The 27,239-nt window shown below is 62.6% G+C and overlaps 4 protein-coding genes across 7 annotated transcripts; 1 reads left to right on the top strand and 3 right to left on the bottom strand.

Moving 5' to 3' along the window:
* Nucleotides 1–555: 555 nt before the first annotated feature.
* On the bottom strand, nt 556–6,339 carry SFXN3 (sideroflexin 3). Of its 3 annotated transcripts, none has more exons than XM_085064985.1 (11): nt 6,226–6,339; nt 4,664–4,830; nt 4,257–4,427; nt 3,996–4,094; nt 3,679–3,754; nt 3,170–3,255; nt 2,752–2,879; nt 2,577–2,626; nt 2,372–2,421; nt 1,863–1,910; nt 556–1,573 (listed from the first exon to the last, which is right to left on the bottom strand). In XM_085064985.1, the coding sequence occupies exons 2-11, from the start codon at nt 4,825–4,827 to the stop codon at nt 1,477–1,479; spliced, it is 969 nt and encodes a 322-aa protein (XP_084921111.1). In that variant the 5' UTR covers nt 4,828–4,830; nt 6,226–6,339; the 3' UTR covers nt 556–1,476. The 3 variants fall into 3 exon arrangements, with proteins under 3 accessions (XP_084921111.1, XP_084921109.1, XP_084921110.1); XM_085064983.1 differs by lacking the exon at nt 6,226–6,339 and adding an exon at nt 5,386–5,503; XM_085064984.1 differs by lacking the exon at nt 6,226–6,339 and adding an exon at nt 5,386–5,449 and having other exon boundaries at nt 4,664–4,827.
* A 259-nt stretch (nt 6,340–6,598) lies between these two features.
* Nucleotides 6,599–14,595, top strand: PDZD7 (PDZ domain containing 7). 2 transcript variants are annotated; one of them, XM_085064979.1, is made up of 17 exons: nt 6,599–6,731; nt 7,369–7,776; nt 7,960–8,100; nt 8,492–8,666; nt 9,006–9,182; nt 9,409–9,556; nt 9,785–9,845; nt 10,297–10,722; nt 11,202–11,405; nt 11,592–11,633; nt 11,821–11,978; nt 12,167–12,258; nt 12,404–12,495; nt 12,592–12,663; nt 13,057–13,551; nt 13,841–13,941; nt 14,084–14,595. In XM_085064979.1, exons 2-17 carry the CDS (start codon nt 7,584–7,586, stop codon nt 14,231–14,233), a joined length of 2,727 nt encoding a protein of 908 aa, XP_084921105.1. In that variant the 5' UTR covers nt 6,599–6,731; nt 7,369–7,583; the 3' UTR covers nt 14,234–14,595. The 2 variants fall into 2 exon arrangements, with proteins under 2 accessions (XP_084921105.1, XP_084921106.1); XM_085064980.1 differs by lacking the exon at nt 11,592–11,633.
* Nucleotides 14,462–20,956, bottom strand: LZTS2 (leucine zipper tumor suppressor 2). Its single transcript, XM_085064982.1, has 6 exons — nt 20,910–20,956; nt 19,316–19,384; nt 17,824–18,264; nt 16,952–17,467; nt 16,177–16,446; nt 14,462–16,086 (listed from the first exon to the last, which is right to left on the bottom strand). The coding sequence occupies exons 3-6, from the start codon at nt 18,223–18,225 to the stop codon at nt 15,409–15,411; spliced, it is 1,866 nt and encodes a 621-aa protein (XP_084921108.1). The 5' UTR covers nt 18,226–18,264; nt 19,316–19,384; nt 20,910–20,956; the 3' UTR covers nt 14,462–15,408.
* Nucleotides 20,957–22,006: 1,050 nt separating this feature from the next.
* TWNK (twinkle mtDNA helicase) lies at nt 22,007–27,222 on the bottom strand. Its single transcript, XM_085064977.1, has 5 exons — nt 25,810–27,222; nt 25,047–25,287; nt 24,257–24,364; nt 23,761–23,902; nt 22,007–23,113 (listed from the first exon to the last, which is right to left on the bottom strand). The coding sequence occupies exons 1-5, from the start codon at nt 27,068–27,070 to the stop codon at nt 22,859–22,861; spliced, it is 2,007 nt and encodes a 668-aa protein (XP_084921103.1). The 5' UTR covers nt 27,071–27,222; the 3' UTR covers nt 22,007–22,858.
* Between the last annotated feature and the right edge of the window lie 17 nt (nt 27,223–27,239).

Below are 27,239 nucleotides of genomic sequence, written 5' to 3'. Positions count from 1 at the left end.
TCTCCCTGGATGGACATCCATTGCTTGCTCCTTCTGACTGCCCTGGTTGGACAGAAAGCTGAGGGAGAGGCAGCTGCTGCCCGCAGGCTTGCCAGGGTCCTGCGATAGCAGCGATGTGCTCTCTAAAATGCTCTCCGATAGTCACGCATAGAAAGTGGGATAAAAATAGTCCTGCAGGGGAGGCACGGGAGCAGGGCTGGGATCGCCCTGTGAGTGGCCTGCAAGAGGGGGTGTGAGTGTGGGCAGAGCCAGGGTGACGCTCTGGCCTCTCCAAACCAGCAGCATCCAGGGCAGCAGCTTAGCAAAGCTCTCTGCGCAGCGGCAAGGTCCAAAGCCGACTGTACTAAAAAAAACCCTCCTGACAGCTGGATAAGCTTAAACACATGCCAGGCCAGCCTCAGCTGCTGCAAAGGCAGTGGGCTGAAAAGTGGGAGCAGAACCCAGCCCCAGGGGGTGCAGGGGCACCCCAAAAGCCAACCTGCCCCTCCCTCCTGCTCCCATCCTCACCCCAATAGCAGTCTCTTTCCACCATATGCAAACTAGCAAGCAACACACTTCTCTTTGCTGTTGGTTTTGTATAAACAATTTGCCTTTATTGTTTGGTATATACAGGTACATTATATGTATATCAAAAATATCTAGAGGAAACCACAGTGCACTTAAAGCTATTTGAGAAGGTCCACCTCAAAGCAAGCACTCCAGGAGGGGGTAGAGTAACTCCTCAGGGGAAGCCCAGCCCTGAACGCAGATGGCATTAAAATGAGAATAAAAACCAAGATTCTGCTGGGATTAAAATGTGCCATTTGCTCTGGGGATGGAAGCAGCAGAAAGCCAGATTAAATCCCCAGAACAGCCTGGAGGAGAGCAGAAGGTGAGCTGGGAGCACACGCCTGGGCTGGGAGAGCCCCCCCACTCTGAGTTAAAGCCACTATGTGCAATTGATCACTCACCCCAAGCTATTTTGGATATGGGGACTTTTCCTCTCTGAAAGCTGCTCTGCCATCCTCAAGCACCAGCTGCTGAACCGCTGGGCACTGTAGGGTGCCTGCAGAGGTGTTCTACCTTCAATTGCTATGATTCTCTGCTGCCTCCTAAAAAGCTGGGGAGCACCATTTTCTTCATCATCCCACATTTTTTTCATCCACCACAGATCACAAGGTCCCTGGTGTTGCTGCCCACGCTCCCTGTGCACTGTACACAGCTACAGGCACACGCAGGGTAAGCACAGGAGGAGTGCACCAGGGTGCCAGAAGGATGTCCCCAGAGCAGGGCTGAGCCGGGCATGGGGACAGGGTTTGGTGTGGTGCTGCATGGCTGCAGGCACCCTGGGAAGCAGAGCTGAGCACCTGGGACCTATGGACACGCAACAGCCAAGGGAAAGTGGCAGCAGCCCCAAAGGGATCTGAAGGGCAAAGCTCAGCAATGTGCTGGCCTGGCAGCTCCATGGGACACATCTTGGCTGCCCCAGGACGCCATTCAGAGCCCTTTGTTGAAGCAGACAGTCTGCAGCCATGGATCTTTCTTCCGGATCTGATCTTGGACTTCAGGCTCCAGGCTGCTCACAGGCATTGAGCTGTGGAGGAAACAGAGGATGGAGGCGATGTACCCACCAGTGGCCTTGGGTTGGAAAGTACCTGCTGCACCCTATGGGGATGCTGTCCCCATGGCCCAGCACAAGCTCTTGGGTCTGCACTGCTGTGTGTGCACAGAGATGTGGCTGCACAGCTTCAAGCCCCTGACTGCTCAAAGAAGCAAAAGAATCTCTTAGGAGTCAGAAAGCACAAGGAGCCCATGCACCCCCTGCCCACACCCCAGCCCTGCCCCACAGGAGCCACACGTGCAGGCAAAGTGCCCATCTGTACCTTTTCTGTGGGAAGAGCGCGCAGCACAGCGGGGTGGCAAACACCAAACTGCAAGGGAGAGACACGGAAAGGTGAAGTTGGGCTGCATAAATCACACCCACCCACCCACCTATGGCCTGATCCCAGAGCAGCAATGAGGCAGCACAGAGCTGCGCCAGATGCTCAGCCAGGAAACAGCTACAGAGATGCCCTCTCCAAGCTCCACACCCTGCATTTGGCTCCTGAGGTGGGGCAAAGCCTGTCTCCCAGTGATGTGGGGGAACAGCAGTGCTGAGTGGGAGCCCATGGGAGGCTTGAGAGACATAAGATGGAGCAAAACAACTCCTGGCCCCAGAACCTCCTGTCTGCAAGGGGTGCCAACAGCCTGGTCAAGCTCTGGCATTCCCCCAAGAGACTTTGGGGCAGTTCTCTCCCCTGCTGCCAAGCAGAGTCCCCAGCAGCACTGTCCCATACACCTGGGCTTGGTCGGCGCCCAGGGCAGCAATGCCCATCAGTGGAGGGTGACTTACCAGAGTCCCACCAGGCCGACCTGCAGGGGAGCGTTCAGGTACGGGTACCGCTGCCAGGGACAGGGAGAGGATGTGTGTCAGTGCGGTGGACAGGGCAGGAAGGTGTCTATTCCCCAACAGGGTGTCAGCCCTGAGGGGTGCCAGCAATGTGACAAGCTCAGTGGGTGCCCCTTCGCCCACCTTCCCATCCCAGGTTCACTGGTACCTTCAGGAAAGCTCTCTTCTCCAGCATGTTCATGATCACCGGCGGAATGGCTGAGGCAGAGAGGAAAGAGATGAGCTCCTAATGCTCACAGGCCCCTGCCAGCAGTGGGACCCCATTCCACACTGCCAGGGACCAGCTGCAATCGCCCAGCACAGGTGGAGGAGGGGACACTCACCCATGGCCGGCACTGCCATACCAATGCGGGACACCACCACCTGGAAAATGGCCTTCTGGGCTGCTGCTGTGGATTCGCCCAGGCGGTTCCCATTCTCATCTGTGACAGGGATCCCCAGCTTGAGCTCTCTGCAGAGAAAGAGTGAGGGGATCAGGACACAGGACAGGGACGCTGGCATCCTCCTGTATTCCACCTCCTGCCTGCACAATAAATCAGAGGGGGTCTCAGCTGGACCCATATTCACACTTGAGAGCATCCCTCAACAGGGATGTACTGAGACCAATAACCTCCTGGGAGGAAACCAGGTGCTTGTACTCTAAAGCCAACCCCCCACTCTAAGGGCCAGCAAGGAAGTCCCTCCATTCCCCACCAGTGCCTGCAAACCCTGAGGCAAGCCAGTCCCACCCCAGGGGCTTACCTCTGCCTCATCAGCGGGATGTTGATGCAGTTGGCAGCTGCCACGGCTGCGAAAGGCACGAACCGGCCGATGATGGCTGGCAGGTGCTGGGGAGAAAAGAAAGAACACGTCATGCAGAGGGTCTGTGGGCAGAGCTGGCTGTCCCTGAGTCTGCCAGAATCTTCCTGCAAGATCCTCAGGTGTCCCAGCCCCACTGGGGGAAAAATATTCCCTCCTCCCCTGCAACTGTCAGCTGGTGAAAGCTGCACAGACTGAGGGGTCTGGGGGTCCCTGCCAGGCCGGAGGGGTGAAAGAAGCCTGGAGATACATCCAGAGCAAGGCTGGAGGGACAGGCCATCTCCACAGCTATCACTGGGGAGAGCAGTTGTCTTGTGTGGGTGACCTCAACAAACCCCTTTTCTTCTTTTTCTCCCCCAATCCAGGTGAATCCCCTGCTCAGCTCAGAGCTCAGGGAGACCCCATGGGGAGCGTCCAGGTCCCCCAGCCATGATGGCCAAGGGTCACCTTACCTTGGTGAGGGATTTGAGCCCCAGCGCTGTGACAACTGCACCCGTGGTTGCGCTCACATAGGCTGTCCCCAGCTGGCTGAAAGAGCAAGAAATAATACCAGTAAGCCAGGAACCCCCATCCCAGTTGTCCCTCCAAAGGAGGGTACAGCATGCCCTTGAAGAGCACCAGGACACCTGATAGCCCCAATGGCATCCATCTCTGCCTTCACCAGGTCCCCATTGTCCCATCTCACAGTTCCCTGCTATTCAAGAAGCTATTCAAGGCACCCCCAAGGTGTTTTGGGGTGCCTCAAGGACCTGGTCAGAGAGATGCTTACCTGGTGGTGATGGGTGCATCCCCGCTGCGGTTGGTGTAATTGACAATGGCATTAAAGGACTGGTTGACCCACTGCCAGAACACCACAGCTGGTGTGGTCCTGCCAAGAGAGAGGAGGGTGGTGGTGTCACTGGGGGATGCCACCCATGGTCCTACAGTATGACTTTGAGTGGGATATGGGACACGTGTCCCCTCCTCACCCCAGAGCCAGGAGGATCCTCCAGGCATCCTCTTGGGCCTGGGGTGAGGAGGGGACAGGTACCTGTAGAAGGTCAACATGCAACCGGTGATGGTCATGTTCATGGGGACCTGAGCGGACATGCGTCCCACAAGGATCATCTTCTCGCCCGTGTCGGGGTGGAAAGCCGAGTCATAGATGTACTTCGCCCGCCAAAGTTGGTCCTCTGTCAGCCCAGGGTGCACCTTGCCCGCCCTGCCAGGTAAGGGTAACACCTGTTGAAAGACCCTCTGCCAGCACACATGGCCTAACTGGTCCCCCACACCATTTGCGGCAGCTGGGAGATGCCTTAGGGACCAGCCAGGCAGTTTTGGGGGCTGGCTTTGGACAAGGGGATCAGCATCACTTCTATTCCCAGGCCTGGGAATGGCACCAGGATGTATTCTGCCCAGGAGCAGTGCTGAGGGTACATCTACCCTCCAAGTGGGTACCTGTAGTCCTCCACCACCTGGCGGGCTTCCTCCAGTGTAGCCCCTGAGAGAAGCAGGTTTCGGGGGTCAGTCACCATGAAGAAGTGCTTGGCCCGGCCCTGAAAGGTGCTCTGGTCCCAGCGGGGCTCCCGGATGTTGATGGTGGCAGGCAAGGACGGTGGCATCTTCTGGCAGGGCAGGAAATGATAGGGTTATGAGGGATGTGGTGCCCATGTGTCCCCCCCACATCCATGCTTTGGCAGCTCTGGTGCTCCCCCAACTTGTCTGGGGGGACAAGGGGTAAACAGGAAGCCTCTTTGTAAAGGAGCTCAGCCGCAACTCCTGAGCCCACCCAGCACATGGTGCAGTTCATGAGTAGTGTGACCCCACCACTGCACCCTGCAATGTGCCAGTGCTAACTCCCCGACCTCACTTACACCAGCCACCAGAAGTCAGGGACACCCCCACCCCAGCAGGGCACCCCGGTCACAGAGGAGGGGACAGGGACCCACCACTTCGGGGCCAGAGCTGCTGCCAGCACCGGGAGAGTGGAGCAAGGAAGGGCGTAGGAAGGAGGAATGTCTCCACGGGCAAGGCACCGCCACACCCGGCACGGCTCTATTTCCACACCCGCCCTTCCCCGCGAGAAGCGGCGCTCTGCCCCCTCCCTCCCCGCGCCGAGCATCCCTCCCGCCACGCGTGACCCCCCCTGCATAGGGACCCGGGGCACCCCCCGCACTCACGGCTCCCGGGACAGCGCCCGCCGTGCCCGCGCCGCCACCGCCGCCGCCACCGCCCCGCTCCCGCCCTGCGCGCTGACGTGCGGGCTCGTCACGGGTGGGCGGCCCCGCGCCGGGCGGGGCGGGGCGGGGAGGGCGGCGCGCGGGGGGCGGCGGGGACCACGCGTGACCGGGTCCGGCGGCGGGGGGAGCGGTACGTGCCGAGCCACACGCGGCGCCCGTGGCCCTCCCGCGCTTGTGTGGGCGTGCCCGTGGGCGCTCACGCGCCTGCCCGTGCCCGCGCGCGTGTGCCCGCGCGTCGGTGCTTCCGCTCGCTCGGGTGCTCGTGTGCGCGTGTGTTTGCACGTGGGTGTTCACGTGCGCGTTTCCGCGCGTCCCCGTGTCAGCCGCGCGCGTGCCCCCGGGGTCTCGATGCCCGATCCACGCGGGCTCGCGTGCCCGTAGCGCCGCGCTCGCGCGCGCCGCGTCGGCGTCCACGCGTGTCGCGGTTGCTGCGCCGGAGCGCGCGGGGGCCGCGCCTCCGCGGGAGTGGGCGCCGGCTCGTGCGTAGGGCGGTGCGTGCCGGCACACGCGTGTGTGTGAGCGGGGCCGCGTCCACGCGTGTGCGGCGCTCCGTGGGCGTCTGTGAGTGCGCGCAAGGGCACCGACACGCATGCCGTGGACGTGCGGGTGCATGGGGTGTGTGTGCATGTGGGTGCGTGTCCCCACGCCGGCCGTGCCCCCCCAGCCCCTCACCCCGGCGTTGTCGGGCGGGGCTGCCCCGGGGCGCCCCCCCCGCTCCGGCCCCCGCTCCCGCCGCCCGGCCGCAGCCCCCCCGCAGCCCCCGCGGCCGCCGCGCATCACCTGAAACCGCCGCGGGTGTCGGGTTCGCGCTGGCGGCGCCGGGCCCCGCCGGGGGGTCACGGCCGGCCGGGGCTGGAGGCGATGCCCCCCGGGGAGGGGGACACGGGGGGACACCGGCTTTCATCACTGGAGTGAGCGGAGCGGGGGGACGCGACATCCCCACTCCCCTGACCGTGCCTCAGTTTCCCCCGTGTGCCCCCGGGATGCTCCGCGCTGAGGGAAGAGGTCAGGGGGGACACCACATCCCTTGCCACACGCAGCCTCGCTGGGGGACGCGCCCCCGGACCCTCTCGCGGGGGACACACACGACTGCCCCCCCCGCCACCTGCAAGGCCAGCCCCGGCCGCTCTCGATTGACAGCTCCCGCGCCCGATGGCCGCGCCGGTCCCGCAGGGAAAGCCAATCGCCGCGGGCGGGGGGGCAGGAGGCGGTGCTGCCCCCCGGCCTCGCCTTCCCCCCCGCGCCGCTGCCAGGTGTCTCTTTCGCAGGTGGCACCATGGGGACAGGTGAGGAGGGCACGGGGCGGGGGGCAGGGAGGGACGGCGGTAGGGGGTCCCCTGCGCCCCTTCGGGGAGGGGGCACCAGCGTCTGATTCTGGCGGGGGACAATGGGTGGGCGTTGTGGGGAGCTGGCAGCGGCGGGGACACCGGCGTGTCCCCGGAGCCGTGGCCATGACTAATTTATTGAGGTCAGGCTGGGGCGAGCGGGGAATGGAGTGGGGGGGGGCACCCTGGTGGCGTTTCACCCACGCCTGGAAAATCCGCGCGGGACTGCCTTGGGGACCGGCGTACACATCTCCAGCCCCATGGCGTTGGGAATTCAGAGGGGCTCCAGGGAGGATGGGGAATGGCCAGAGGGGTCAGATCCTGCTCTCTGGCATAAAGCTGATGTCCCCGTGTCCCCTCCCCGGAGCCTTTCCGGATTTACACCGTCAGGTAAAGCCCTTTTGCATCCCCTATTCCGGATTTACACTGCTAGGCAGAGCTCTTTTTCACCCCAGCATCCTTACCCCAGGGCAAAGCAGCCTGTGCCCACACCCCCGTGGTAGTACCCAGGAGCTATGTGACAGTTTGATCCTCGGGACACTATAGGACGGGAGGGATTGGGCTGGACAAGGGCTCACGAAGCTTCTTGCCCCTCCAGGCAGTGCTGCTGCACTTGAGACCTGTCCTGCCATCCGCAAGCACCCAGGGCAGCTGCCCCCAGCATCGCACTGCTAAAAGAGAGCAGTGCCCAAGCCTGGGCATGTGCTGCTGGACTATGCCATGTCCCCTGCTGGCTGACGGGCAGCCCTGGCCCTGTGAGGACACAGCCAGCCCTGAGCCAGACACCAGGACACCGGAGTGCCCAGCACCACCATGGCCCAGGACTGGGATGCAGTGCTGTCAGGGATGACGTCTGGCAGCCGGTCACGGAGCTCCAGCAGTGAAGCCAGCCTGGCTCCCCGCTACCTCCTCAGCAAGCAGAGCCGCCTGCTCAATGGGACCACCCGGAGCAGCCGCGCCGCCTCCCCCATGGGCCGTGTCATCCTCATCAATGCCCCCATCGAAGGTGCGTGGGCTGTCCCAGCCTTCTGCCCGCCCCTGTGGCCAGCAGTTCCCCAACGTCTGAATTCCCTGGGTCTAAGGGCAGGGAGGGCTGTCCTGGACCTGAGGATCTTCCCAGCAAGAGAGACACCCCTTGCCATTGCTCACACTCAGCATGGGTGACTCATCCCCTCCCCTGTCCCTACAGCCAGCAGCAACGAGAGTGACATCATCAATGCCATCACAGTGGAGAAGAGTGTGGACGGCAAACTGGGCTTCAGCGTCCGTGGCGGCTCTGAGCACGGGTTGGGCATCTTTGTCAGCAAAGTGGAGGAGGGCAGCACTGCCGGTAAGGGGGTCAGGATGAGGGACACCAGTGGAGATAGGCACATGCCAGCAAGACCCTCTCAGGGAGTTCCCAGTGACATGATACCACAGCGACAATGCCACCCTTCATGGTGGAAAGCCACCATTTTCTCCCTGCTGCCTTTGGCCATGAGATTTTCAGGTGACCCAAAGTGAAGCGCAGGACACAGGAGTAGACAGCCTTGTGCCAATGACTCTGAGCTCCATCCCCAAGCCATAGCAAGGTGACAAGCCAGCCAGTGTGATTGTCAGGCACCCCTACCTCTGTTCCCAAGGGGTTCAGATCAGGTTAAGGAGATATTGAGGGAGGGGGATGCCAAACAAAGGCTTGGGTACCAGGTCAGGTACCCAGATGAGCCGTGTGCCCCTTGTAGAGCAGGCTGGGCTGTGTGTTGGTGACAAGATCACAGAGGTGAACAGTGTGAGTCTGGAGAACATCACGATGAGCAGCGCTGTCAAGGTCCTCACCGGCAACAATCGCCTCCGCATGGTGGTCCGGCGGATGGGCCGTGTGCCAGGAATCAAGTTCTCCAAGGAGAAGACGGCATGGTGAGCAGGGCATCTCCCATGCCAGCACCCCAAAACCCAACTCCATGGAGGGCATGCTGGGAGGAGATTGGTGGCGGATTGTGGGCAACAGGAAGGATCCGAGAGCTGGGGACCCGCAGGGTGGAGTGGCATCAGAAGTCTCTGGTAAAGGTGGGGAGAGACCAGAGTGGGGTACAGTCTGGGATAGGAAGGTCTGGAGCACATAGGGTGGGTGCAAGCCCCATGCTAAACATCCCCCATCCCCATCACTCTCCTCCACTGGTTGCCACTAATGGTCCCGCCCTGCTGGAGGACAAGAGCCAGATCCCTGAGACCCCATACACTGTACCCATGCTCCAGGGTGGATGTGGTGAACAGGCGCCTGGTGGTAGAGAAAAGCGGCTCAACACCATCGGAGAGTGGCTCTGAAGACGGGCTGCGGCGCATCGTCCACCTCTACACCACCTCCGACGACTACTGCCTGGGCTTCAACATCCGTGGTGGCAGGGAGTTCGGCCTTGGCATCTACGTCTCCAAGTACGGCTGCTCTGGGGCATGAGGGGGTTGTGGCACCCCAATCTCTGCTGTGCCCACACTGGGGCTCAGCCCGTCCTCTCTGGCTGAGTCCCCCCACTCCACTCTCAGAAGACTGTGGGCATCACCACCGTGGGTGCTTGGCCACAGCATCACCCAAGTGGAGGTGGGGGGCAGGAGCAGGACTCCAGCAAGGGCTTGGCTCCATCCTGCCCTCCTGCTGCCCTAGGGTGGACCCTGGAGGGCTGGCAGAGCAAAACGGCATTCGGGTGGGAGACCAAGTCCTTGCAGCCAATGGAGTCAAGTTTGAAGACATAAGCCATAGCAAGGCAGTGGAGGTGCTCAAGGGGCAGACCCACATCATGCTCACCATCAAGGTAACCCACGCCCAGCCCCACGGGACCTTTGGGTGAGGCAGGGGTTGGCATGTCCCCTCACTGCCACTGCCCCAGCTCAGCCCAGTGCCAGGGGTTGGTGCAGCTGCCAGCTGGTTGGGTTTCAGGCGGGTGGGAGGGGGAGATGCATTATTCATGGCTGGCACCAGATCGAGTTCGCCATGGCAGCTGGCACTCACTGACCCCCTTGTCCTCTCCCCCTGTGCCTAGGAGACAGGCCGGTTCCCTGCCTACAAGGAGTTGGTGGCCGAGTACTGCTGGCTCAGTCGCTGTAAGGGCAGTGCCGCGCGGGTACCGGCAGGGGTGCTGGGCTGGGTCATGGTGGGGCTGGGACTCCCATGTGTGTGATGTCTGACCACTGTGGGGAGGGAGAAGGTCCATAATGCCAAAGGGTCTCAAGGCCTTGGAAAGTAAAGGAAACTCCCTGTGCCACTGTTAGCATACCCACAGGCCTGATGGACTTGCAAGGTGCCGCCTGTTCCCCATCCTTGGGGGAGACATGAAGAGCCCCCTGCCATGGCCAGCAGCTTTGTGGTCCCTGTGATCCCACAGTGTCCTACATGTCCACACTCTTGTAGAGGACATGATGATCCCTATGCAGTGGCCAGCAGCCCACTGGTCCCCACAGTCCTGCGGGTTCCCCACGTCCGCTGTCTTCAGGAGGGATGTGGAGCTCTAGATGGCCCACAGTGTATCATAGTGTCCCTGCTGTGCCTTTGCAGTGACCAACGGGCAGCTGCAACAGCTGTCTCAGACCTCAGAAACCAGCTCTTCCATCTCCTCCTACTCCTCGGGACCAGCACCAGGGGCAGTGAATGGGCTGGGGACGGCTGCCCCAGGGCCCTCAGCCCGCACCGTGGACGTGGCCATCTCCACGGAGGACGGGCCACGGCGGAGCTGGGTGCGGGAACGTGCCGAGCGGGCCATGCAGACCGAGCCAGCCACCGAGGGGCTGCCAGAGACGCGGCGCACGGTGCGGCCCCCCGAGCTGCTGCGGGACACGGCCATCCGGGGCCAGGGCACCCGTGAGCCCCCCGGCACCCACCCACGCCGGACCTTCACCCACTCACCCAAGACGGCGCTGCTGCTGGCGCTGAGCCGGCCACGGCAGCCCATTACACGCTCCCAGAGTGACCTTACTGTCGCTGGTAGGCACTGGGGCACAGCCCCACACATGGGACTCACCCCTGGCTGAAATCCCCTTCCAACCGTGTACCCCCAGCCCTGGGAGTCCCGCAGCTCAGGCCCTGCCCATGTGGAGCCTGTTCTCCACTCAAGCATCCTATAGTCCCTGACCCACATGGATACCTGGTGCCTGCTCCTGGTCTTCCTATAGCCAACATCTTGGTCCCTACCCTAGCACCCTATAGCCCATATAGACCCCTGGCCACCAGCCCTGGGTATCCTATAACCCTGCATAGCCCTAACTCTGTCCCTGGGCCTTGCCAGGCACCCCAAAGCCCAGCCCCATGGCCCCTGGTGATCCACTGCACTCCACAGAAGGGCTCTTCCAGTTAGTGTCTCCCAGTAGCGCCTACAAAGACCCAAAATTCCCTGCCCCCAGACAAGATTTGGGGTGGCACCTATCACCTCTCCACTCCAGCACTCCCTTCTCTTCTGTCCACAGAGGAGAAGCGGAAGAAGGAGAAGCCAGATGGACAAGGGGCACGGGGGGCTCCTCCAGGATTGCACCGCTCCAAGACCCTTGTCAACCTCTTTTTCAAGGGGGGCCGTGCCACCAGCCAGAGCTGGGCCCCTCCTAGCCAGGAGGCCCCTGGCTCTGATCGCCGGGCACGCGCCAAGTCCCCAGGGCGCTCTGACGGGGACAGAGGTACCAACCTGGGTGACAGGGCAGAGAGAGACTCAACCTGGGACTGTTCCCCCTTCCATGGGCCTGTTGTGGCATTCCTGGCATGGAGGGGGCATAGGGAGGGGTTCCCCAAGCATGCAGTTTTGACAATGGGCAGTGATGCTTCCAGCTGCCCTGGGCACTCACCCCTCTCCATCTCCCTTGCAGTAGGTGCTGTGCAGAAGATTGTCATCCGGAGCCTGAAGCGGGGTAACGGGGGTGCCCGTGTGCCCGGGGGGGTGCGGGCCAGGCTCTGCATGCATCTGGCCCTGCACTGCATGTGTCTGTCCACTCTGGTGTGGAGCAAGCTGCTGGGGTTGGGGGGATGGGAAGCTCTCTGGGCTGGCGAGGGCAGTCCTTGCCCCGCTGGCCACCCCTCCTTGCTGTGCCTCCCCAGAGAAAAACCGGCGTGCCAGCATCCTGGGCCCCATGGGCATCGCCAGCCTGCAGCCCAACAGCAGCGACCCCGAGTCCCGGCTCCCGCACATCCAGGACACTGCTGCACGTCTCCTCAGCCCCGATGAGGTGACAGCCGTGCTCCGCCACTGCTCCCGGGTATGCACGGAAGGCAGAGCGCAGGCGGGGCACAGGCAGGGCGGGGCTGCCACCCTGGGCTCATCCCTGGAAAGCTCCTGCATCCTAGTGGCATGGCGAGCACTCTGTGCCCATGCTTCATTCTGGGAGTTAAACTAAGTCACGAGCGAGGGAGCATCCATCCACTGACCCCCCTCCTGTGCCCACAGTACCTGCACGAGGGCAGTGTGGAGGATTTGGTGCGGCCACTGCTGGCCATCCTGGACCGGCCCGAGAAGGTCCTGCTGCTGCGAGACGTGAGGTGAGTGCTGCTGGGAGGTATCTGGGTAGCCCAATATTGCCCAGCCTGGTGTGACTGAACTGGAGCCTCACACATGCTCTTCAGCCCAAATCACATTCCATCCCAGAGGCTGCTACAATCTGTCCCCACCTTTTTGCCTTGGCAGGAGTGTGGTAGCCCCCACAGACCTGGGCAGGTTTGACAGCATGGTGATGCCCCTGGAGCTGGAAGCCTTTGATGCCCTAAAGAGCCGCTCAGGTAGATCCCAGCTCCCCAGGGACCTTGACTGAGGGAAGGTGGTGGTCAGGAGTGGGTGCAGCTCAGGAGGTGACTTAGGGCTCTCCCTGACTGCAGTGCGCTCACCTGCCCTCCGCCCGGCCCACCATGACGTTCCCCCCAAGAGACACCTCATCACACCAGTGCCTGGTAAGTGCCGGCTGTAGGAACTGCCTGGACACCGGGCTGCCCAGCAGGGACGGGGGGAGGGAATACATTGGCACTTTGCAGGAGGAGAAAGGGACCTGGGACACCTGAGTGCAAGGGACTCCCAGGGAAGAGGGCATCTGGTGTCCCTGGGTGTTGGGAAGAATTAGAGCAGCAAAATCTGTGGATCTTGGGAGGTGGGGTTCTTGAGGAGAAGGACATGGAGTGCCTGCAGAGAGTTGGGGTGTCTAGGGGTCCCTAGATGAGGAAGATCTGGGGCTCTAGGTGGCAGAGGACCCAGGGCTTTGGGGTACTCATGCAAGGCCTGTGTGGCAGGGGTCCCAGGGAGCAGGGCTGTGGGTCCCTGGGGAGATCCCTGAGCTCCTCTCGTTGCAGACTATCGGGGCGGATTCCTGCTGAAGCCAGCAGGGACCCCAGAGCCGGAGGAAGCTGGGGAGCAGCAGGCGAGCCCAGCCCGTCCAAGAGCTTCCCCCAGCCCCCGCCGGCTTCACCCCCGCACCTACACCCCACTCCCTGACGTGCCAGTGGATGCCTATGCCTCCGCCAGCCGCCCCCTGCCCACCGTTGGCCCTCGGTCCCCCAACTGGCTGCTGGCTGAGCCCCCCCCAGGCAAGGGGCATGGGCACTCTCGCAGCCCCCGGGCCACCTGGCGCAAGAAGCCCCCTGGGACAGCGCCTGACAGAGAGGCCGAAGTGCTGGGGAAGCCCCAGCGGGCACGGCCCCCTCTTGCCCCTGTCTTTGGGGGGCCAGGGGGTGAAGCGAGGGCTGGGGCAGCCACCAATGGCCCCGAAGATGCTGGCAGGGAGGAAGAGGAGGAGGAAGAGTATCATCTGCTCACTGTCACTCTGTCCAAGCTGAAGCACTCGCTGGGTGGGTGGCACACGGGTGGGTGGCACATGGGTGGGATCCCAGGGGTGGGGTGAGGACCCTTCTCTTGGCACCAGCATCAGTGGGATGGGTGACGCCCCCTTGGCAAGGGGCAAATACAGAACATTCCTCCAAAATTAGAATGGGGGGGAAGAGCTGTCCCTGCCCCATGTAGGACCTACCAAAACAGGGCAAGACAGAGGCGCAGCTGCCCTGAGAAGGTGGTGCCATGCGTGGGAGTGGGTGGGGGTCCAGCCTACCCAGGTGTGAGTGTCTCATGGCTCCCTTGCAGGGATCAGCATCTCTGGTGGTATTGAGTCAAGGGCACAGCCGGTGGTGAAGATTGAGAAGATCTTCCCTGGTGGAGCTGCCTTCCTCAGTGGCATCCTCAAGGTACGGGGGTCCCAGCACATGCCAGGGGGTGGGCAGATATCCAGACACTCCCATCCCTCAGTGCTGCTGGGTTACTGGCAGTCCTGTGGCACCCCAAAAGCAGCTGCACTTCACCCTGCTGCCTTCCCTTGTGGGGAGCCAGGCTGGGCAGGAGCTGGTGTCAGTGGATGGGGAGAGCCTGCAGAATGTCACGCACCAGAGGGCTGTGGACATCATCCGCCAGGCCTACCACAACAAAGCCAAGGAGCCCATGGAGCTGGTGGTGCGGGTGCCTGGGCCACCTCCGGAGTGATGCTGCAGCCCCTATTCGAGGAGCCATGCTGTGTTCCAGAGGAGCCAGATGGCTCATTCCTGCACCGAGCTGTGGCTGGTCTCAGTGCAGCCAGAGGGTGTGAGAGCCAGACCTGCCCCAAGGGCGTGGAGCAGCTGCCCACGGCGGGACACAAGGGAGGGCAGCACTGGCAACACAGAAGGACAAGTGGTCCCTGACCCTGCTCTGGACACACAGACAGAGTCCTGAAAAAAACACAGCCAGGGGCTTGTTTTTAATCGCCGTTTCCGGGTGGTACACGGACGAGCCAGGCTCTGGGAACGAGACATGACTAAAATAAAGTACAAAAATCCCCCCCTGGAGCCAGGGGTGACCAAGCCACAGCTGGGCACAGCCAGACTTTTCCTTTGGTTTGACCCCCCCATGGGTGCCCAGCAGGGCACCCCCACCTCTGCCCATCCCCAGGGGTGTCCCCAGGGTGTCCCCAGCTGGCACATGCAGCTCCACGCCCCTCTCCCCTGGCAGACTGGGCATCACAGAGGCATGGGCTTTTGGGAGTGGGGGGGGAACAGAGGGATGCTGGGGGCAAGGGCATGGGAAAGGCACTGAGGGCAAGCTGCCCTGTGGCAGGGGTGAGGGGGCACAGACTGGTGGGGTGTGAGTTGGGAGAGGGTGATATGTTTTGGTAGGTCCTATAAAAATAGAGTTATTTAAAATGGCACAGAAACGAATTCCCTGACAAACACACAGAGGGGCATGAGGGAGGCTGGCATGGGCAGGGACAGGGCACACGCCAAGTGACTGGGTGACAGTGCCAGCAGGGATGAGAGGGAGGGGACAAGCCAGCCCTCTCCCTGCCCAAGGTGACCCTGGCTGAAGCCAGTGCTGCTAATCCCCAGGCGCTAAGAGGATCAGCAGAAACCAGTTCCGGGCAGCCCCAAGGCCAGGACTCAGCACCCACCTGACTCCACATCTCACGGGCACCCTCCACTGTGGTGGGCACCGATAGACCCTCGCCCCAAGACCTCAGTGCTGGGGAAGGGGCAGCGCCTGTGGTCTCCTCTGCCCCTTCACGGTGCCAGCAGTTCACAGAGCTGGGGGACAGCAGGGGCCCCCCACAGCCCCACAGCTCCCAAAATCACAGGGGCTGGAGGCCCCTTCAGCCCTCCAAGCATGGGGCAAGGACATGCAGCATCTCAGATCTCGGTGGCTGTGATCTCCTCAAAGGGCGGGTCCGGTGGGTCACAGGGCTCAGGCAGGGGGTCCTCGCCCTGAAGCCGGAGATGCTGGAGCCGCTGCTCAAGCCGCCGGTTGCGCCGGTACATCTGGATGTAGCTGTATTGCAGCTGCTTCTGGTAGCGGATGACCCGCTCCTTCTCGCCCTGCCACGTGCCGCGTTCCTGCTCGAAGGCATCCCGCTGCTCCTGCCCACGTCGCCGCTCCAGGGCCACCTCTGCACGCAGCCGCTCCAGCTGCCGCCACAGCCCCATGCTGCCCCGGAGCTCCTCGCCGGCTGGGGGACATCCCTCACCAGGTTGGGGGCACCCTTCACCGGTGCCCGGGGGGCATCGCCCACGGGCAGCTTCCCGCAGCCCCACCACCTCCTGCTCGAGCCGGCCGGCTTTGGCGCGGAAGAGGTCGGCCTCACTCTTGCGGCGCTGCAGTTCGTTGGCACAGACCTCCAGCTCCAGCGCCTTGAGGCGGGCGGCCTCCTGCAGCCCCTGCGCCCGCCGCTCGCCTGCCTGCAGCTGCGCCCGTGCCTCCCGCAGCTGAGCCCGCAGCCCCAGCAGCTCAGCGCCCCGCTGCGCCAGCTCCGCCTGCGCTTCCTTCAGCTGCTGCTTCAGCAGAGAGATCTCCCCCGACTTCTGGCACACCTGTGGGGACGACGGGGCTCAGGTGCTGGCCAGGACCCCCAAGCCGTAGTCTGCACCCCCTGACACGCCTGGTGCTGCTGGGCAACTCACCTCCCACTTGGTCTCCTCCAGCCGGGGTGCCAGCTCGGTACGCTCCCGCTGGAAGGAGGCGCAGCGATGTTCCAGCAGCTCACGCTCCTGCAGCAGCTGGGCCAAGTCCTCCTGCAGCTGCTTCTTTTCCTGCTGCAGCTGCAGCACCTGGAGCTGCAGGACCTGCTGCCCCCGATGTGCCGCATGGGCCGCCTGCCGTGCCTGGGCTGCACACCGCTGCCGCAGCCCCTCCAGCTCCTGCTCACACCGACGCTGCTTCTCCTCAAACACCTGGGCCAGGGGATGCACAGGTGCTGGGAGGGCAGCATGGCAGCCTCCCACTTCAACTGCCATCTCCAAGACCGGCATCACAGGAGGGGGCAGCACATCTCCCCCAAATGGAGGAAGGGTCCATGAAGAATGCAATGTGGTGGTACACACCTCCTTGTGCTCCCCTATCCTTCTGGATGATGGCCCCCCCATGTTAGCACCTCCAGAGCCTATAGGGCTCCTCCAGTTCCATCACAAGCAGGGAGAAGCTGCAGATCCCAGGCTCATTCAAAATGGGCACCCCAGTCTGTACAACTGGTGCCATGGGCCATACAAGGCTCCTCCATGGACTACATAGGACCACCCAACTGGTGGGAAAAACCCACATACCGAGACGCACAGCAAAAAGAGTCCCCCTGCAAGGGTCACCCCAAAGTGGGTCCCTACCTCCAGCAAGGGGGTATGTCCACACAAGGTGCCCCAGGGAGGGAGACAGGGACAGGACATGAGGACACCAGGGACATACCTGGCAGATGGCCACCTCATTTTCATCCAGGCTGTCACGCAGGAGCCGCAGCTCGGCCTCCCTCTCCCGCAGCTTGTCCTCCAGCTCCCGCACCAGCATGGCCTCCTCACCAGGCAGTGGAGAGCGCCCACAGGAGCCACTCTCCGAGGAGGGCCGGCCCCGGCCGTTCAGTGAGCCTGTGCTCTTGCTGGAGGATGAGCGCCCGCTGTCCGAGTTGGAGGGGCGGCAGCCGCCCGGGGGGTCGAGGGGACCATGGGGAGTGGTAGGCAAGGCACCCACCTCTGGGTGCTGGCTGCAGCCCGTGCTGTAGGTGGGCAGGCTGGAGAGGGAGTTGCGCCCCGAGTCCGAGAGGGTGCTGGCACGGCAGCTCAGAGAGCCAGGTTTTTCAGCACCCAGCAAGTGGGTGAGGCTCACTTGGCTCTCCGAGAGCCCCAGACGCGTGCCTGGCTGGGCACTCCGAAGCTTGGATACCACTGGCTTGAAGGCCATAGGGCGGATCAGGGTCTTCTCCACATTCTGGTAGGAAAAGAGGGAGTGTGAGCAGCTGGGGAGGGACCCATTAACCCCAAGAAGGGCTGCCTAGGAATGTTACAGGGGATGCCCCCAGCCTGGATGCCTTCACACCCAAGGAGACATGGGCCAATCACCACCACATCATCCCCTTTCCATGGATGTTCAGGTGAGTTCCCCAAACACCCTTGGCATGATGGAGGGGACGTTAAGAGCACGGGGATTGCCACTTCCCCAGGGACACCAGAAGTGTGGCTGTATGACCCCATTTCACACATTTGAGCCAACAGTCCCAGTGTGGCATGGGAAGTAAAGTCAAGACCCCAGCACGCACCCACCCACCCTGCTGCTGCCCCTCCTACCTCTTCCAGTTTGCCAGAGACAGGCACAAGCTTGGGGGGTGGCCCTCGAAGGTGATCACTTGGTGCTTGGTCATCATGGAGATCATCTGAGTCGCTACAAGGGCTGACAGGAGAAGAGGCATCGAGCCAGTCACCACAGAAGCCACCATTGGCATAGGAGTGGGTGACACCGGGCACAGACACACGGGGCTCCTCAGGAGAGGGCCGGAGTAGCCCTTCTGGCTTGCAGTAGGAGGCAGTGGAGGGGTCCCCATTGCTGGCGCAGTCGTGGCGAGGCCGGACAGGCAGGAGGCTGCCCACGCTGCCCATGGTGGCAGGGGGTGAGCGGGTGGCAGCGCGGAGCTGTGTGGCCCCCTCAGCAACAGCCTCAAGGGGCACTGGCAGCGTCTGCACAATGGCCATGGCGGGGGGGCCCCCGGCAGGCAGGGGCGCACGGGCAGCCTGCAGGCAAGAAAGACAGGGCATCAGAGCCATGGGTACTGACAACACTGCCCCACCAGCTGCCAGCAACCCCAGGTGGGCATGGGGGCATCCCCAGGTCCCCAGTCACCATCCCCAATCCTATAGGTGAAGGTTGGCCCAAAGTAAGCAGGCAGAAGGAGATGCCAAATGAACCAGAACACCATCAGGATTAACTGGGAGAGTGGTACTTGCAACCCCCAAGTTGGCCTCAGCACCCCAATGGAGAAGCCTGGAGCTGCAAGGGGCTGTGGGGTGCTGGTGGCATTGTAGGGCAGTGGCAATGCAGTCCTGCCTCATGCCGTGCCCTGGCGTGACCCTGCCATGGGAAGCATGCCAGGACTGGAGGCGAATCCCGAGAGGCCTGCAGAGAGCTGGCTCACAGGCAGCCTGCCCGCCTGTCTGCCCCATGGCATCCACCAGTGCAGCCTCACAGAGAGCCGGGGACAGCCCCACACACCAGGGTCTGCCACCTCCTCTGCCCCAGAGCCCCCAGCTCTCAGCAGTGACCCCACGGATGTTGCTTCCCACCCCAAACCATGCACAATGGGGCACAGAGCTCCCTGGAGAGGGCCACCGAGGGGGAAGCTGCCTGGTGGGCACCAGGCTCTTTCCCAGCCCCAAGACACGGAGGCTTGTTCCCACCCCCTCCAGCTGGGGGGGCTCTGCCGGTCTCTGCTGTGACTCCCCCTGCCCCAACCCACGCCATACGCCCGCGTGACAGGAGCCGGCCGACGGGCTGGATCCATCCCCCGCTGCCTCATCGCATCTTGCACATGGCTGCGGCTGGCACAGGGCGCGGGCGGGGGGGGGGCACTGCCCGCACGGTCTCGCCCGCCGAGCTGTCACCTGAAATCAATCCGCCTGCCAGCGCCCGGGGAGGGGCGAGCAGGGGAGAGATGCCGGCGAGCCAGCCCCGCCGCCACCGTCACCCCCACCGGCACGTGCCACCCCCAGGCACCGCAACCTCACACCGTGCTCGTGATACCCTTGGGTGGGCAGGTGGGTGACCCCCACTCCCAGCTCCGCTCACCTCGCCAGCCGCTGCCCATCCGTCCGGTCCACTCGGGCCCCCGCACGGTGAACAGGGCTCCGCCGGCCCCTGAAGCGGGGAGGAGGAAGAAGAGGGGGTAAGGGGGTTGAACGGCAGAAGGGTCCCCGCGCTCCCCGCTGCCCACTCCCCCGCCAAGTCCCCTAGCCGGCACGGCCAGGGCAGGTGGTGCCAGCGTGGCACTGAGGGTGGCAGCGGAGCCCGGCGGCGGGTGCACTGCTCCTGGCACCCAGGGTGGGCTGTGGTCACCCTGGGAGGTGTGGTGGGGATAAGAGTCCGCCATGGGGACCTGCCGCTGCCAGACGAACAGGAATCAGGGATCAGGAACCTCAAAGGGACATCTCATGGCCCCCAGCCCAGACAGCCAAGACACAGTACCCCACCCCAGCGAAACTCCCCCGGGATGTGCAGGTCAAGGGGACGGACAGCCCTGGGGACAGTGGGTCCCTGCACAGCCTGGAGGGGACACCGTCGCTACTGGGGCCGCGCCAGGCAGGCGGTGGGAACAGACTCCATCTTCTCCCTCCCCCCAGTCCCCCGACCCGCCGGGAGGGTCCCATCGCCACCCGGGAGGGAGGGAGTGCCCAGCCCGGCCTCCAGCCACCCAGTAAAACCAGTCAGCAACTGGGGTGGCGTCACCTCCAGCCACTCCGGCCGGAGCACAGCGTTGCCGGATCCCACCGTTCCGACCCCTAAATGGCAAGGGAACACTCGCTCCCTGCTCGGCTAGACCCCGACCCTGAGCTGCTGTGATAATTCCGGGCCCCTGGGGACCCCCATGCCTCGACGGCACCTCAGGGCCATCCCAGGGCAGGGGAAATCAGCCCCCCGTCCCTCCCCACACACTCGGCACATGTGGGATGGACACCATCCGTGCCCGGCTGTGCCCCTCTCCAGGCCCCCAGCATCCTGAGATTCCCTCGATGGTGCTGCCCCCCTTGCCCGCCCAACGCCCCCATCCCCCCCGCCGCCCCACTGAGCCCCACAGCGCCCAGCTTGTCCCATGGTGCTTCCAACCGTCCCAACCCCACAGCAGCCTCAACTTCCCCATGGCGTCCGTGGGCCCCAATGCCCTACAGCTCCCCTAAAGTGCCCTAAACCATCCACAAAGTTCCCCATGACACCCCTACAATGCTTCACGGCTCTCCTGGGCCCCTGCTGCCCCACACCTCCCCTAAAGTGCTCCTAAATCACCCCCAAAGTGCTCCAAAACACCCCCAAAGTGCCCCATGGAGCGCCTAGGCCTGCACTGCCCCACAGCTCACCCCGAAACACCCCAAAAGTGGCCCGCGACCCCTTCAACTGCCCCATTGAGCCCCTGGGCCTCTGCATTCGCAGGACCGTCCCGAAGTGCCCCTGAAACATCCCCAAAGCACCGCAAGAAGCGCCAGGGCCGCCGCTGCCCCCCCCAGCCTCCGGACCCCCCCAAATCGGCTCGGGGGGGCCCGGTCCCACAACACCCCGAGCACCGGCAGCTCCCCCCGAAGCGCTCTGCCACCCAACTCCCCGGAGCGCCCCCGCGGCCCGCCGGCCCCGCGGGACCCCCGGGCGCCCCCGGCCCGGCCCCCGCACTCACCGCGGCCCCGCCGCCGCCTCCCGCGCCGCGCCGCGCCCCGGCCCCGCCCCGAGCAGGCCCCGCCCCCGAGCGGCCACGCCCCCCACAGCTCCGCCCCCACCGCGAGGCCACGCCCCCCGCGGGCAGGGGCACGGGGGCACCGAGGGGTACGCGGGGCACCCCCCGCCTGGGGCACCTTCCCCCAGTACTGGCCCAGGCACGTCCGTTCCGGGGGATTCTCGGAGCTCATACCCCTCTCTGGCCCAGCCAAGCCCCCCGTCTCAGGGCTCTGCACCCCCAAAGTGTCCCCATCCCTCTGGGGTCAGTCACCCTCTAGGTTATGCTCCTCCGCAATTATTTGGTGAGCCCAGCACTCTGCTAAGGGGTCTGCGGGTCTCTGCGCCACTTGACATCACACCATTCATCCCCATGAGTTGTTACAGCTATTGCCACCCCCCAGCCTTTCTGAGAGACCCACACTGGGGGCAAAAGGAGAATAAAATAAGCCCTCATGAAACCACCTGCCCCCGGGGGGCTGGGATCACCCACGGTCCCCCCACAGGCTCAGATTCTTTACCCCCTCCACAGCCCATGGAGGGATGAGTGTGCGATGGGGTCTTGGGCTACCCCACTGCCTCACTTCCACTCTAGACCCCATGACAGCACCTGATCTGAACTAGACTGGGCCAGTGAGATGGAGGGGGCCCTTGGGCTGAGGGGGGACACCCACAGCCCCCACCCACACTGCCATGCAAACCCTGACCCAGCTCCACTCCCCCTGCCTTACCTCTTCTTCCCCAGGACCTGCCTCAGCCATCACCCGGGTCCTGCCTGTGGGTGCTCACACCGGCACTGACAGCACCCAAGGGTGCTCCCCAAGGGTGAGCTGGTGCACCCCGGAAACCCAGGGCTGGGTGTGTACCACCCGCCTGCTCTGGGCCCTCATTATGGCTCAGGTTAAAACTATTCCCAGCACGGAGGTTGGTAATAATCCAGTGTGCCAGGGCTGGGGCAGGATGCTCAGCACAGCAGGGACATCCTCAGGGGGCCACCTCCTCCCCAACCAAGGTACCCTCCCCAGACCCAGGGTACTCCAGTCACAGAGACAGAAGAAGCACTCATATTTATGCTTTAATAAAACTAGAAAGAGAAAAAAATCAAAGGGATTAGACCAAGATCCAGCCACGGACACTCCCTACCATGGCAAGGACTAGTCAGGTCACAGTATTTGCTGCCCGTAGCCCTGAGGGCAGAGGGATGGCAGCCCCCCCAACCCAGCAGAGCAAGGCAGGGCTGTTCCCCACATGATCTCACTGCTGGTAATGCCCTCCAGAGAAAGGGGCTTGAAAGACCCTGAGAAAAGGGGGCCAGGTCAGGTGCCAACTGAGTGGGTAGAGTTCCACATCACACCTGCTCCCACCCTGGAGCATGAGCCACCCACAGTTTCCCACACTTTCCTTCACCTTTCCTTTCCCTTGCTGGCTCCATCCCAGCCAGGATTGAGCCCACAGACCCCATTTGTGATACAGGGTTTCTACTACATGTCCCTCTGCACAGCTGCCCCCCACAATCCCTCCCATGTAGTGACTGCTCAGGATTTCAGCTCCATTTTAGACACAATTTAACAATCTGCCCCAAGACCAGAGATACCAAAGTTTTGGGGCTGCAGATCATCCCAAGCTTACTCTGTCTCCTCTCCCACCATGCTCCCAGCACTCGGCACCTACACGGAGCAGCCAGTGTTTGTGAAAGCACCTTCCCCAGCCACTCTTGGCTAGGATGAGCCCACTCCTCTCATGGTGGTCCCCCACCTCAGAGCCACTATGCTGGTGGTCAGGAGGTTGGTTCATGCAGGAGAAAGGGCCACAGAGGCACATGGCAGATGCTCCCAGGGAAGAGGAGCTGGCATATTCTGGCCTTGTGCTGCCAGAACTAGTCCCTGTCCCTCCAGATGAAGACACCTGCTGGGTTCATGGCTTCTTGGAGGCTCCTGAGCGTCCCTCAACAGTTTTCTTGGCTGAAAGCTCCTTCTCCTCCTTCATTTTCTTCAGCCTGACCTTGCTTTTGGAAGACGAGAAGGAGAGCGAGGCCTTGCTGAACTCCAGTGGGAAGATACCCACATCTCCATCAAAGCGATTCTTGGACACCTGCAGGTAGCGCTTCCCTGGCCCCGTCACCAGCTTACGGTCCTGCAGGATGAGGACGTTGTCGGCCTCCTGGCTGGCCTGGGGGGAGGAAAACATCTCCAGGAGGCTGCCAGGAATGCTGCCAGAGTCACAGCAGAGCAAGGCAGAGCTGTTCCCCATGTGGGGGACAGGCCACAGGCTTCAGAGATGCTCAAGAATGCTTGCCCAGCTTCTTTAAGCTCTGTTACAGGGCACCCCAGCCCACAGCAACTCCAGCACTTCCCCAATACCAACCCCTTGTGTTCCCCTGGAACACCCGTGACCCACCAGGCACACCCTGTGCCACAGCACACCCTAGGGAAATGGGATCACGAGAGGGCTGTGCACAGCGAGCACTTCCTGCCCACCACTGCCTGGTTGGTCAGCATCACGGAAGAGACTGGAGTACTTAGACAGCCCATCCCCACACCCTCCCTGCCTCCCTCTTTAATTATCTCCTACTACATTCCACTCACAGTCAATGAGTATTAATTAACTGCACCTAAAGCCCCAGTAGAGCTTTAGCTGACAATGGGTTTGCTCTCTGCCTGCATCAGGACTCTGAGGGACATCCCACACCATTCAAGTCCCCAGTGATGATCCAGGGTGCTGATGGGAGCTGGGGATGACTGCCCAACATATCCTAGCCCCTTCCTGGGAATACGCTGTGCCCAAGGGACAGGAAGGGCCGCCCTGGCCCAGCTCACCTTGGCAGAGCCAAAGATGGAGGCTGTCTGTAGCTCCTTCTCATCATCCTCCTTGCGAGGATGGATGATCAGGGTGATGTGACACGTGTTGTCCGTGGCAAACTTGCGGAAGGCACCAACGATGTAGTCCTGGGCAGCGAGCCTGCCACAGCAACAAGAATGGCATCAGGGAACTGCCACTGCTCAGTGGCGGGAGCAGCGAGGTGCTGATCCACACAGCAGGAAGCACCCAGGAATGTGGGCTTGCTCTCCATGAGGCAACCAAGCCCACATGGGAAGAGGGATCTGGCACAGCAGGGATGGCTGGTAAGCTGCTCACCCCTTCCCACCTCCTCCTCCCTAGGGCAGTGGTTGCCCTTTAATATAACAGGGTGGCCAGACAGGAGTAAAGGGGACACCCCATGTGGGTCCCAAGCCATGCCGTGGACACCTGACAGGGACACCTCCAGCAGTGAGCGTGGCACAGGGAGGAAGGGTTGGAGTGCAGAAGGGCTACCTGTCCACAGAGAGGTGCTCGTGTCCCATCATGAACTGGAGATTGTCGACGACCACGTGGGTGATGTCATACATGTAGACTGCGTGCTGCATGGTGTCAATCACTGTCCTGAGCAGGAGAGACCAGAATCAGCCCCAGGGATTAGCGGAGGTAGGGATGGAAATGCTGAGCCAGGCAAAGGGACACAGAGAAAAAGCTGGAAGGTACCAGTCTGGGTCCTGATGGGACCTGGGCATACCCACCTCTGCATCTGCCCTACTATACAACAGGTGCAGCCCTATCCCCACAGGTAAAGGCAGTTGGGATCAGGAGGACCCAGCTGCTGCCCAAACAGTCCCTGCCTACTGCCCTGCAATGCCCCCAGCCCACAGGGATCCCCAGGGCACATGGGGATGCATGCAGGTGCCATAGTGCCTGAAGAATAAAAGGAGCTGGTGGTGCCTGTCCTCCCTCTTCAGCAAACAGCAGACTGCATGTAAGCAGGGTGTGGGGGGACATGTCCTGCCATGGGCACAGGCTGGCTTCAGAGCAGCCACCCAGCACAGGGTCAAGTTCCCTCCTTCACCCCCACCCCAGCAAGAGGCTGTGAGAATCCCCATGACAGAAGGAACACAGGTGGTTGGCCACACAGTATCCACACACCAACCCTGGGACTTGAACAGTCCCAACGTGCCTCCTGCCAGCCCCAAATCTGTGACTCACTGCGGGGGAAGAGCCCCAGCTCCCCAAGGCCCTGCAGCACATGCCGTAAGGGGTAAATGCCACCGGGAATGGAGATGCAGGACCATACTTGATGTTCTGCTGGCCATGAAAGGTCATGAAGTAGAGCGGGAGCTCCTCGAACCGATCAGCCCACTCATCGTACAGCTCTAGATGGTCCTCCAGGCGCCGGCCAGCAAACTGTGTCAGCATGATCTTGGCCAGGCGGACGTTGTTGATCTCAAAGCTGCCCCACAGCGTGCACACTCCCTGCATGCACAGGTCGAGTGCATACTCGCTGATAAACGTGGTCTTCCCACTGCCTGTTGGGCCTGATACAAGGACAACAACAGCAGAAATCAGCTGCAAGAGATGATCTAACTCATCATGAACGTGCTGAGGTGCTGTTTAGAGGTGAAAGCCCCAGGGAGCGGACTAAGAAAAGCCCATCTGCAGCACTCACACCACAAAAAAACTTCTTGTGCCACACTGCACATCTGGGAACTTTGGTATGGCCTCCCGTAGCCTATGGGTGCCCACAGGCCCCTGTGAAGAGCTGGGCAGCCAATGGGGAGAGCACAGGGAGGGCTTAGACAAGAGGTGGCAGGTGGGAGCTGGGATAAGGGACTGCCCAGGACTTTCTTTGCTACACCAGGCAGGGAGCCCATCACCACATGGGCATGCAGGTCCCACCGCACTGAGGAATGCCCCCCAGCCTCTCACACACCCGCAAGACAGGCTCAGCCAAACCCGTGAGCAGAGAGAGATCTGTGAGACTAGTGAAGCACCACCCCCAGGAGGATGAAGCCACCAAAGACCTTTCTGCTCCCCCTGACCACCATTGTGCCCGTTACCTGTGAAGATGGTGAGCTCCCCTCTGCGGTGCCCTTTGAGGAGCTTGTTGAGCTCGGGGAAACGTGCCCACTTAATACCAGCCACCTGCTCGGTGTTGACCAGCTCCCCAAACACCTCCTCGCGCAGCTGCCGGAAGGAGACAATGGATTTGTGGCTAGCAAGCAAGGCAGAACGCAGGATCTTGGTGACGTTCAGGCCCTGGTTCAGAGCCTCCAAGGGCCGGGGCTGCAGGTTGCCGGGGCGCACCAGAGAGCAGCGCTTGAGGCTCAGCTTGCGGGCAAAGAGCTTGGCAGCTTCCCAGGAGCGCAAGTCCTCGCCGAGCCACAGCGTGATGCGCTTGAACTGCTCCAGGTAGGGGAGAAGGGAGGGAGGCAGGGAGCTGGCCCCCCGTGGCAGGGCCAGGCTGGCCACTCCTGCGGCTTGGTGCAGGGCCAGGGCATCCAGCTCCCACCCAGTTAAGACCAGCTCTGTGTTTTGGCGGCCAATCAGAGGCAGCCCAAAAAGATTGCGATAGGAATCGAAGCGGGGTAAAGTCTCTTCCACATAAGTTATTGTGTCCCCCTTTCTCTCCACCCTCATGAGCTTCAGGCCCTTCAGGGTCGCATCTTGAGGGCTGAACCAGGGGAAGACGAGAGACCTGGCAGTCCTCAGATAACGCACCCCGAAGCGTTTCAGGGTGGCATCTGTCACCATGGAGATACCAAACAAAGCCTTAGTCTCCTTGATCTCCTTCTCATCCAGCAGCTCCCAGAGCGGCAGAGCCCGTTCCCAGATGCAGCGGGCATCCTCGCGAGCCTGTCGCATTTCCTCCTCAATCTCCTCCGAGCTGGCAGGGGGAACGGGGGTAACGCCACGGTGCCGCAGCTCCACGTTAGCCTGGAAGTCCTGCCAGGTGCCCTCGGCCAGGGTGGCTGTGCACAGGAAGCTGCCCGTGGTCTTGTCAATGAAAAGCGTGTACGGGGCATTGGCGGACAGCTGCTGGCCCCCGCGATCGCCGGTGAAGAGGCTGGGGGTGTGCAGGCAGCTGTACCCATCGTGGAAAGGGATGTCCTGCGCCCGCAGGTACTGCCGGATCTCGGTGATGGAGACGGAGGGCACGGGCCCGTCGGGGGAGGGCAGCACGTCCTTCTTGTAGCGCCGCTGGCCGACGCGGCCCGGCGCCCCGGGGCTCTGCGAAGCTCCCTTGCTCCTGGGCCCCCCACATAGCAGCGGCAGGAGGCGGCTGGTGGCTCTGCCGGGCCGCAGGGGCACCAGCGCCATCCTGACCGCCCTGACACCCGCCCGCGCCGCCGCCCCTCCGCATGGGCGGCTGCCCCGCGGCCCCCGGCTCCGCGGAGCCGCTCAGGCCGCAGCCCCCACGTGTGTCCGCACGGACACCGCCATTGCCTGGTCCCTCTCCTGCGCGTCACTTCCCGGCGGGGTCGGGGCA

This window comes from Lichenostomus cassidix, chromosome 6, assembly GCF_008360975.1.
Source record: "Lichenostomus cassidix isolate B80296 chromosome 6, HeHo_3.0, whole genome shotgun sequence".
Lineage (NCBI taxonomy): Eukaryota > Metazoa > Chordata > Aves > Passeriformes > Meliphagidae > Lichenostomus > Lichenostomus cassidix.
This window is presented reverse-complemented; position numbering and strand designations above follow the sequence as displayed.

Coding starts and splice junctions, on each gene's coding strand:
- SFXN3 (XM_085064985.1), bottom strand. CDS start 4,827: ATGCCACCGTCCTTGCCTGCCACCATCAACATCCGGGAGCCCCGCTGG. Junction 3,256..3,678: donor GGCTCAAATCCCTCACCAAG/GTAAGGTGACCC, acceptor TTTTCTCCCCAG/CACCTGCCAGCCATCATCGG. Junction 2,422..2,576: donor AGAAGAGAGCTTTCCTGAAG/GTACCAGTGAAC, acceptor TGTCCCTGGCAG/CGGTACCCGTACCTGAACGC.
- PDZD7 (XM_085064979.1), top strand. CDS start 7,584: ATGGCCCAGGACTGGGATGCAGTGCTGTCAGGGATGACGTCTGGCAGC. Junction 8,101..8,491: donor GGAGGAGGGCAGCACTGCCG/GTAAGGGGGTCA, acceptor TGCCCCTTGTAG/AGCAGGCTGGGCTGTGTGTT. Junction 13,942..14,083: donor TCCTCAGTGGCATCCTCAAG/GTACGGGGGTCC, acceptor GTGGGGAGCCAG/GCTGGGCAGGAGCTGGTGTC.
- LZTS2 (XM_085064982.1), bottom strand. CDS start 18,225: ATGGCCATTGTGCAGACGCTGCCAGTGCCCCTTGAGGCTGTTGCTGAG. Junction 17,468..17,823: donor TCTCTGGCAAACTGGAAGAG/GTAGGAGGGGCA, acceptor TTTTCCTACCAG/AATGTGGAGAAGACCCTGAT. Junction 16,447..16,951: donor ATGAGGTGGCCATCTGCCAG/GTATGTCCCTGG, acceptor CCCCTGGCCCAG/GTGTTTGAGGAGAAGCAGCG.
- TWNK (XM_085064977.1), bottom strand. CDS start 27,070: ATGGCGCTGGTGCCCCTGCGGCCCGGCAGAGCCACCAGCCGCCTCCTG. Junction 24,365..25,046: donor CATGGCCAGCAGAACATCAA/GTATGGTCCTGC, acceptor TCTCCTGCTCAG/GACAGTGATTGACACCATGC. Junction 23,903..24,256: donor GAGCACCTCTCTGTGGACAG/GTAGCCCTTCTG, acceptor TTGCTGTGGCAG/GCTCGCTGCCCAGGACTACA.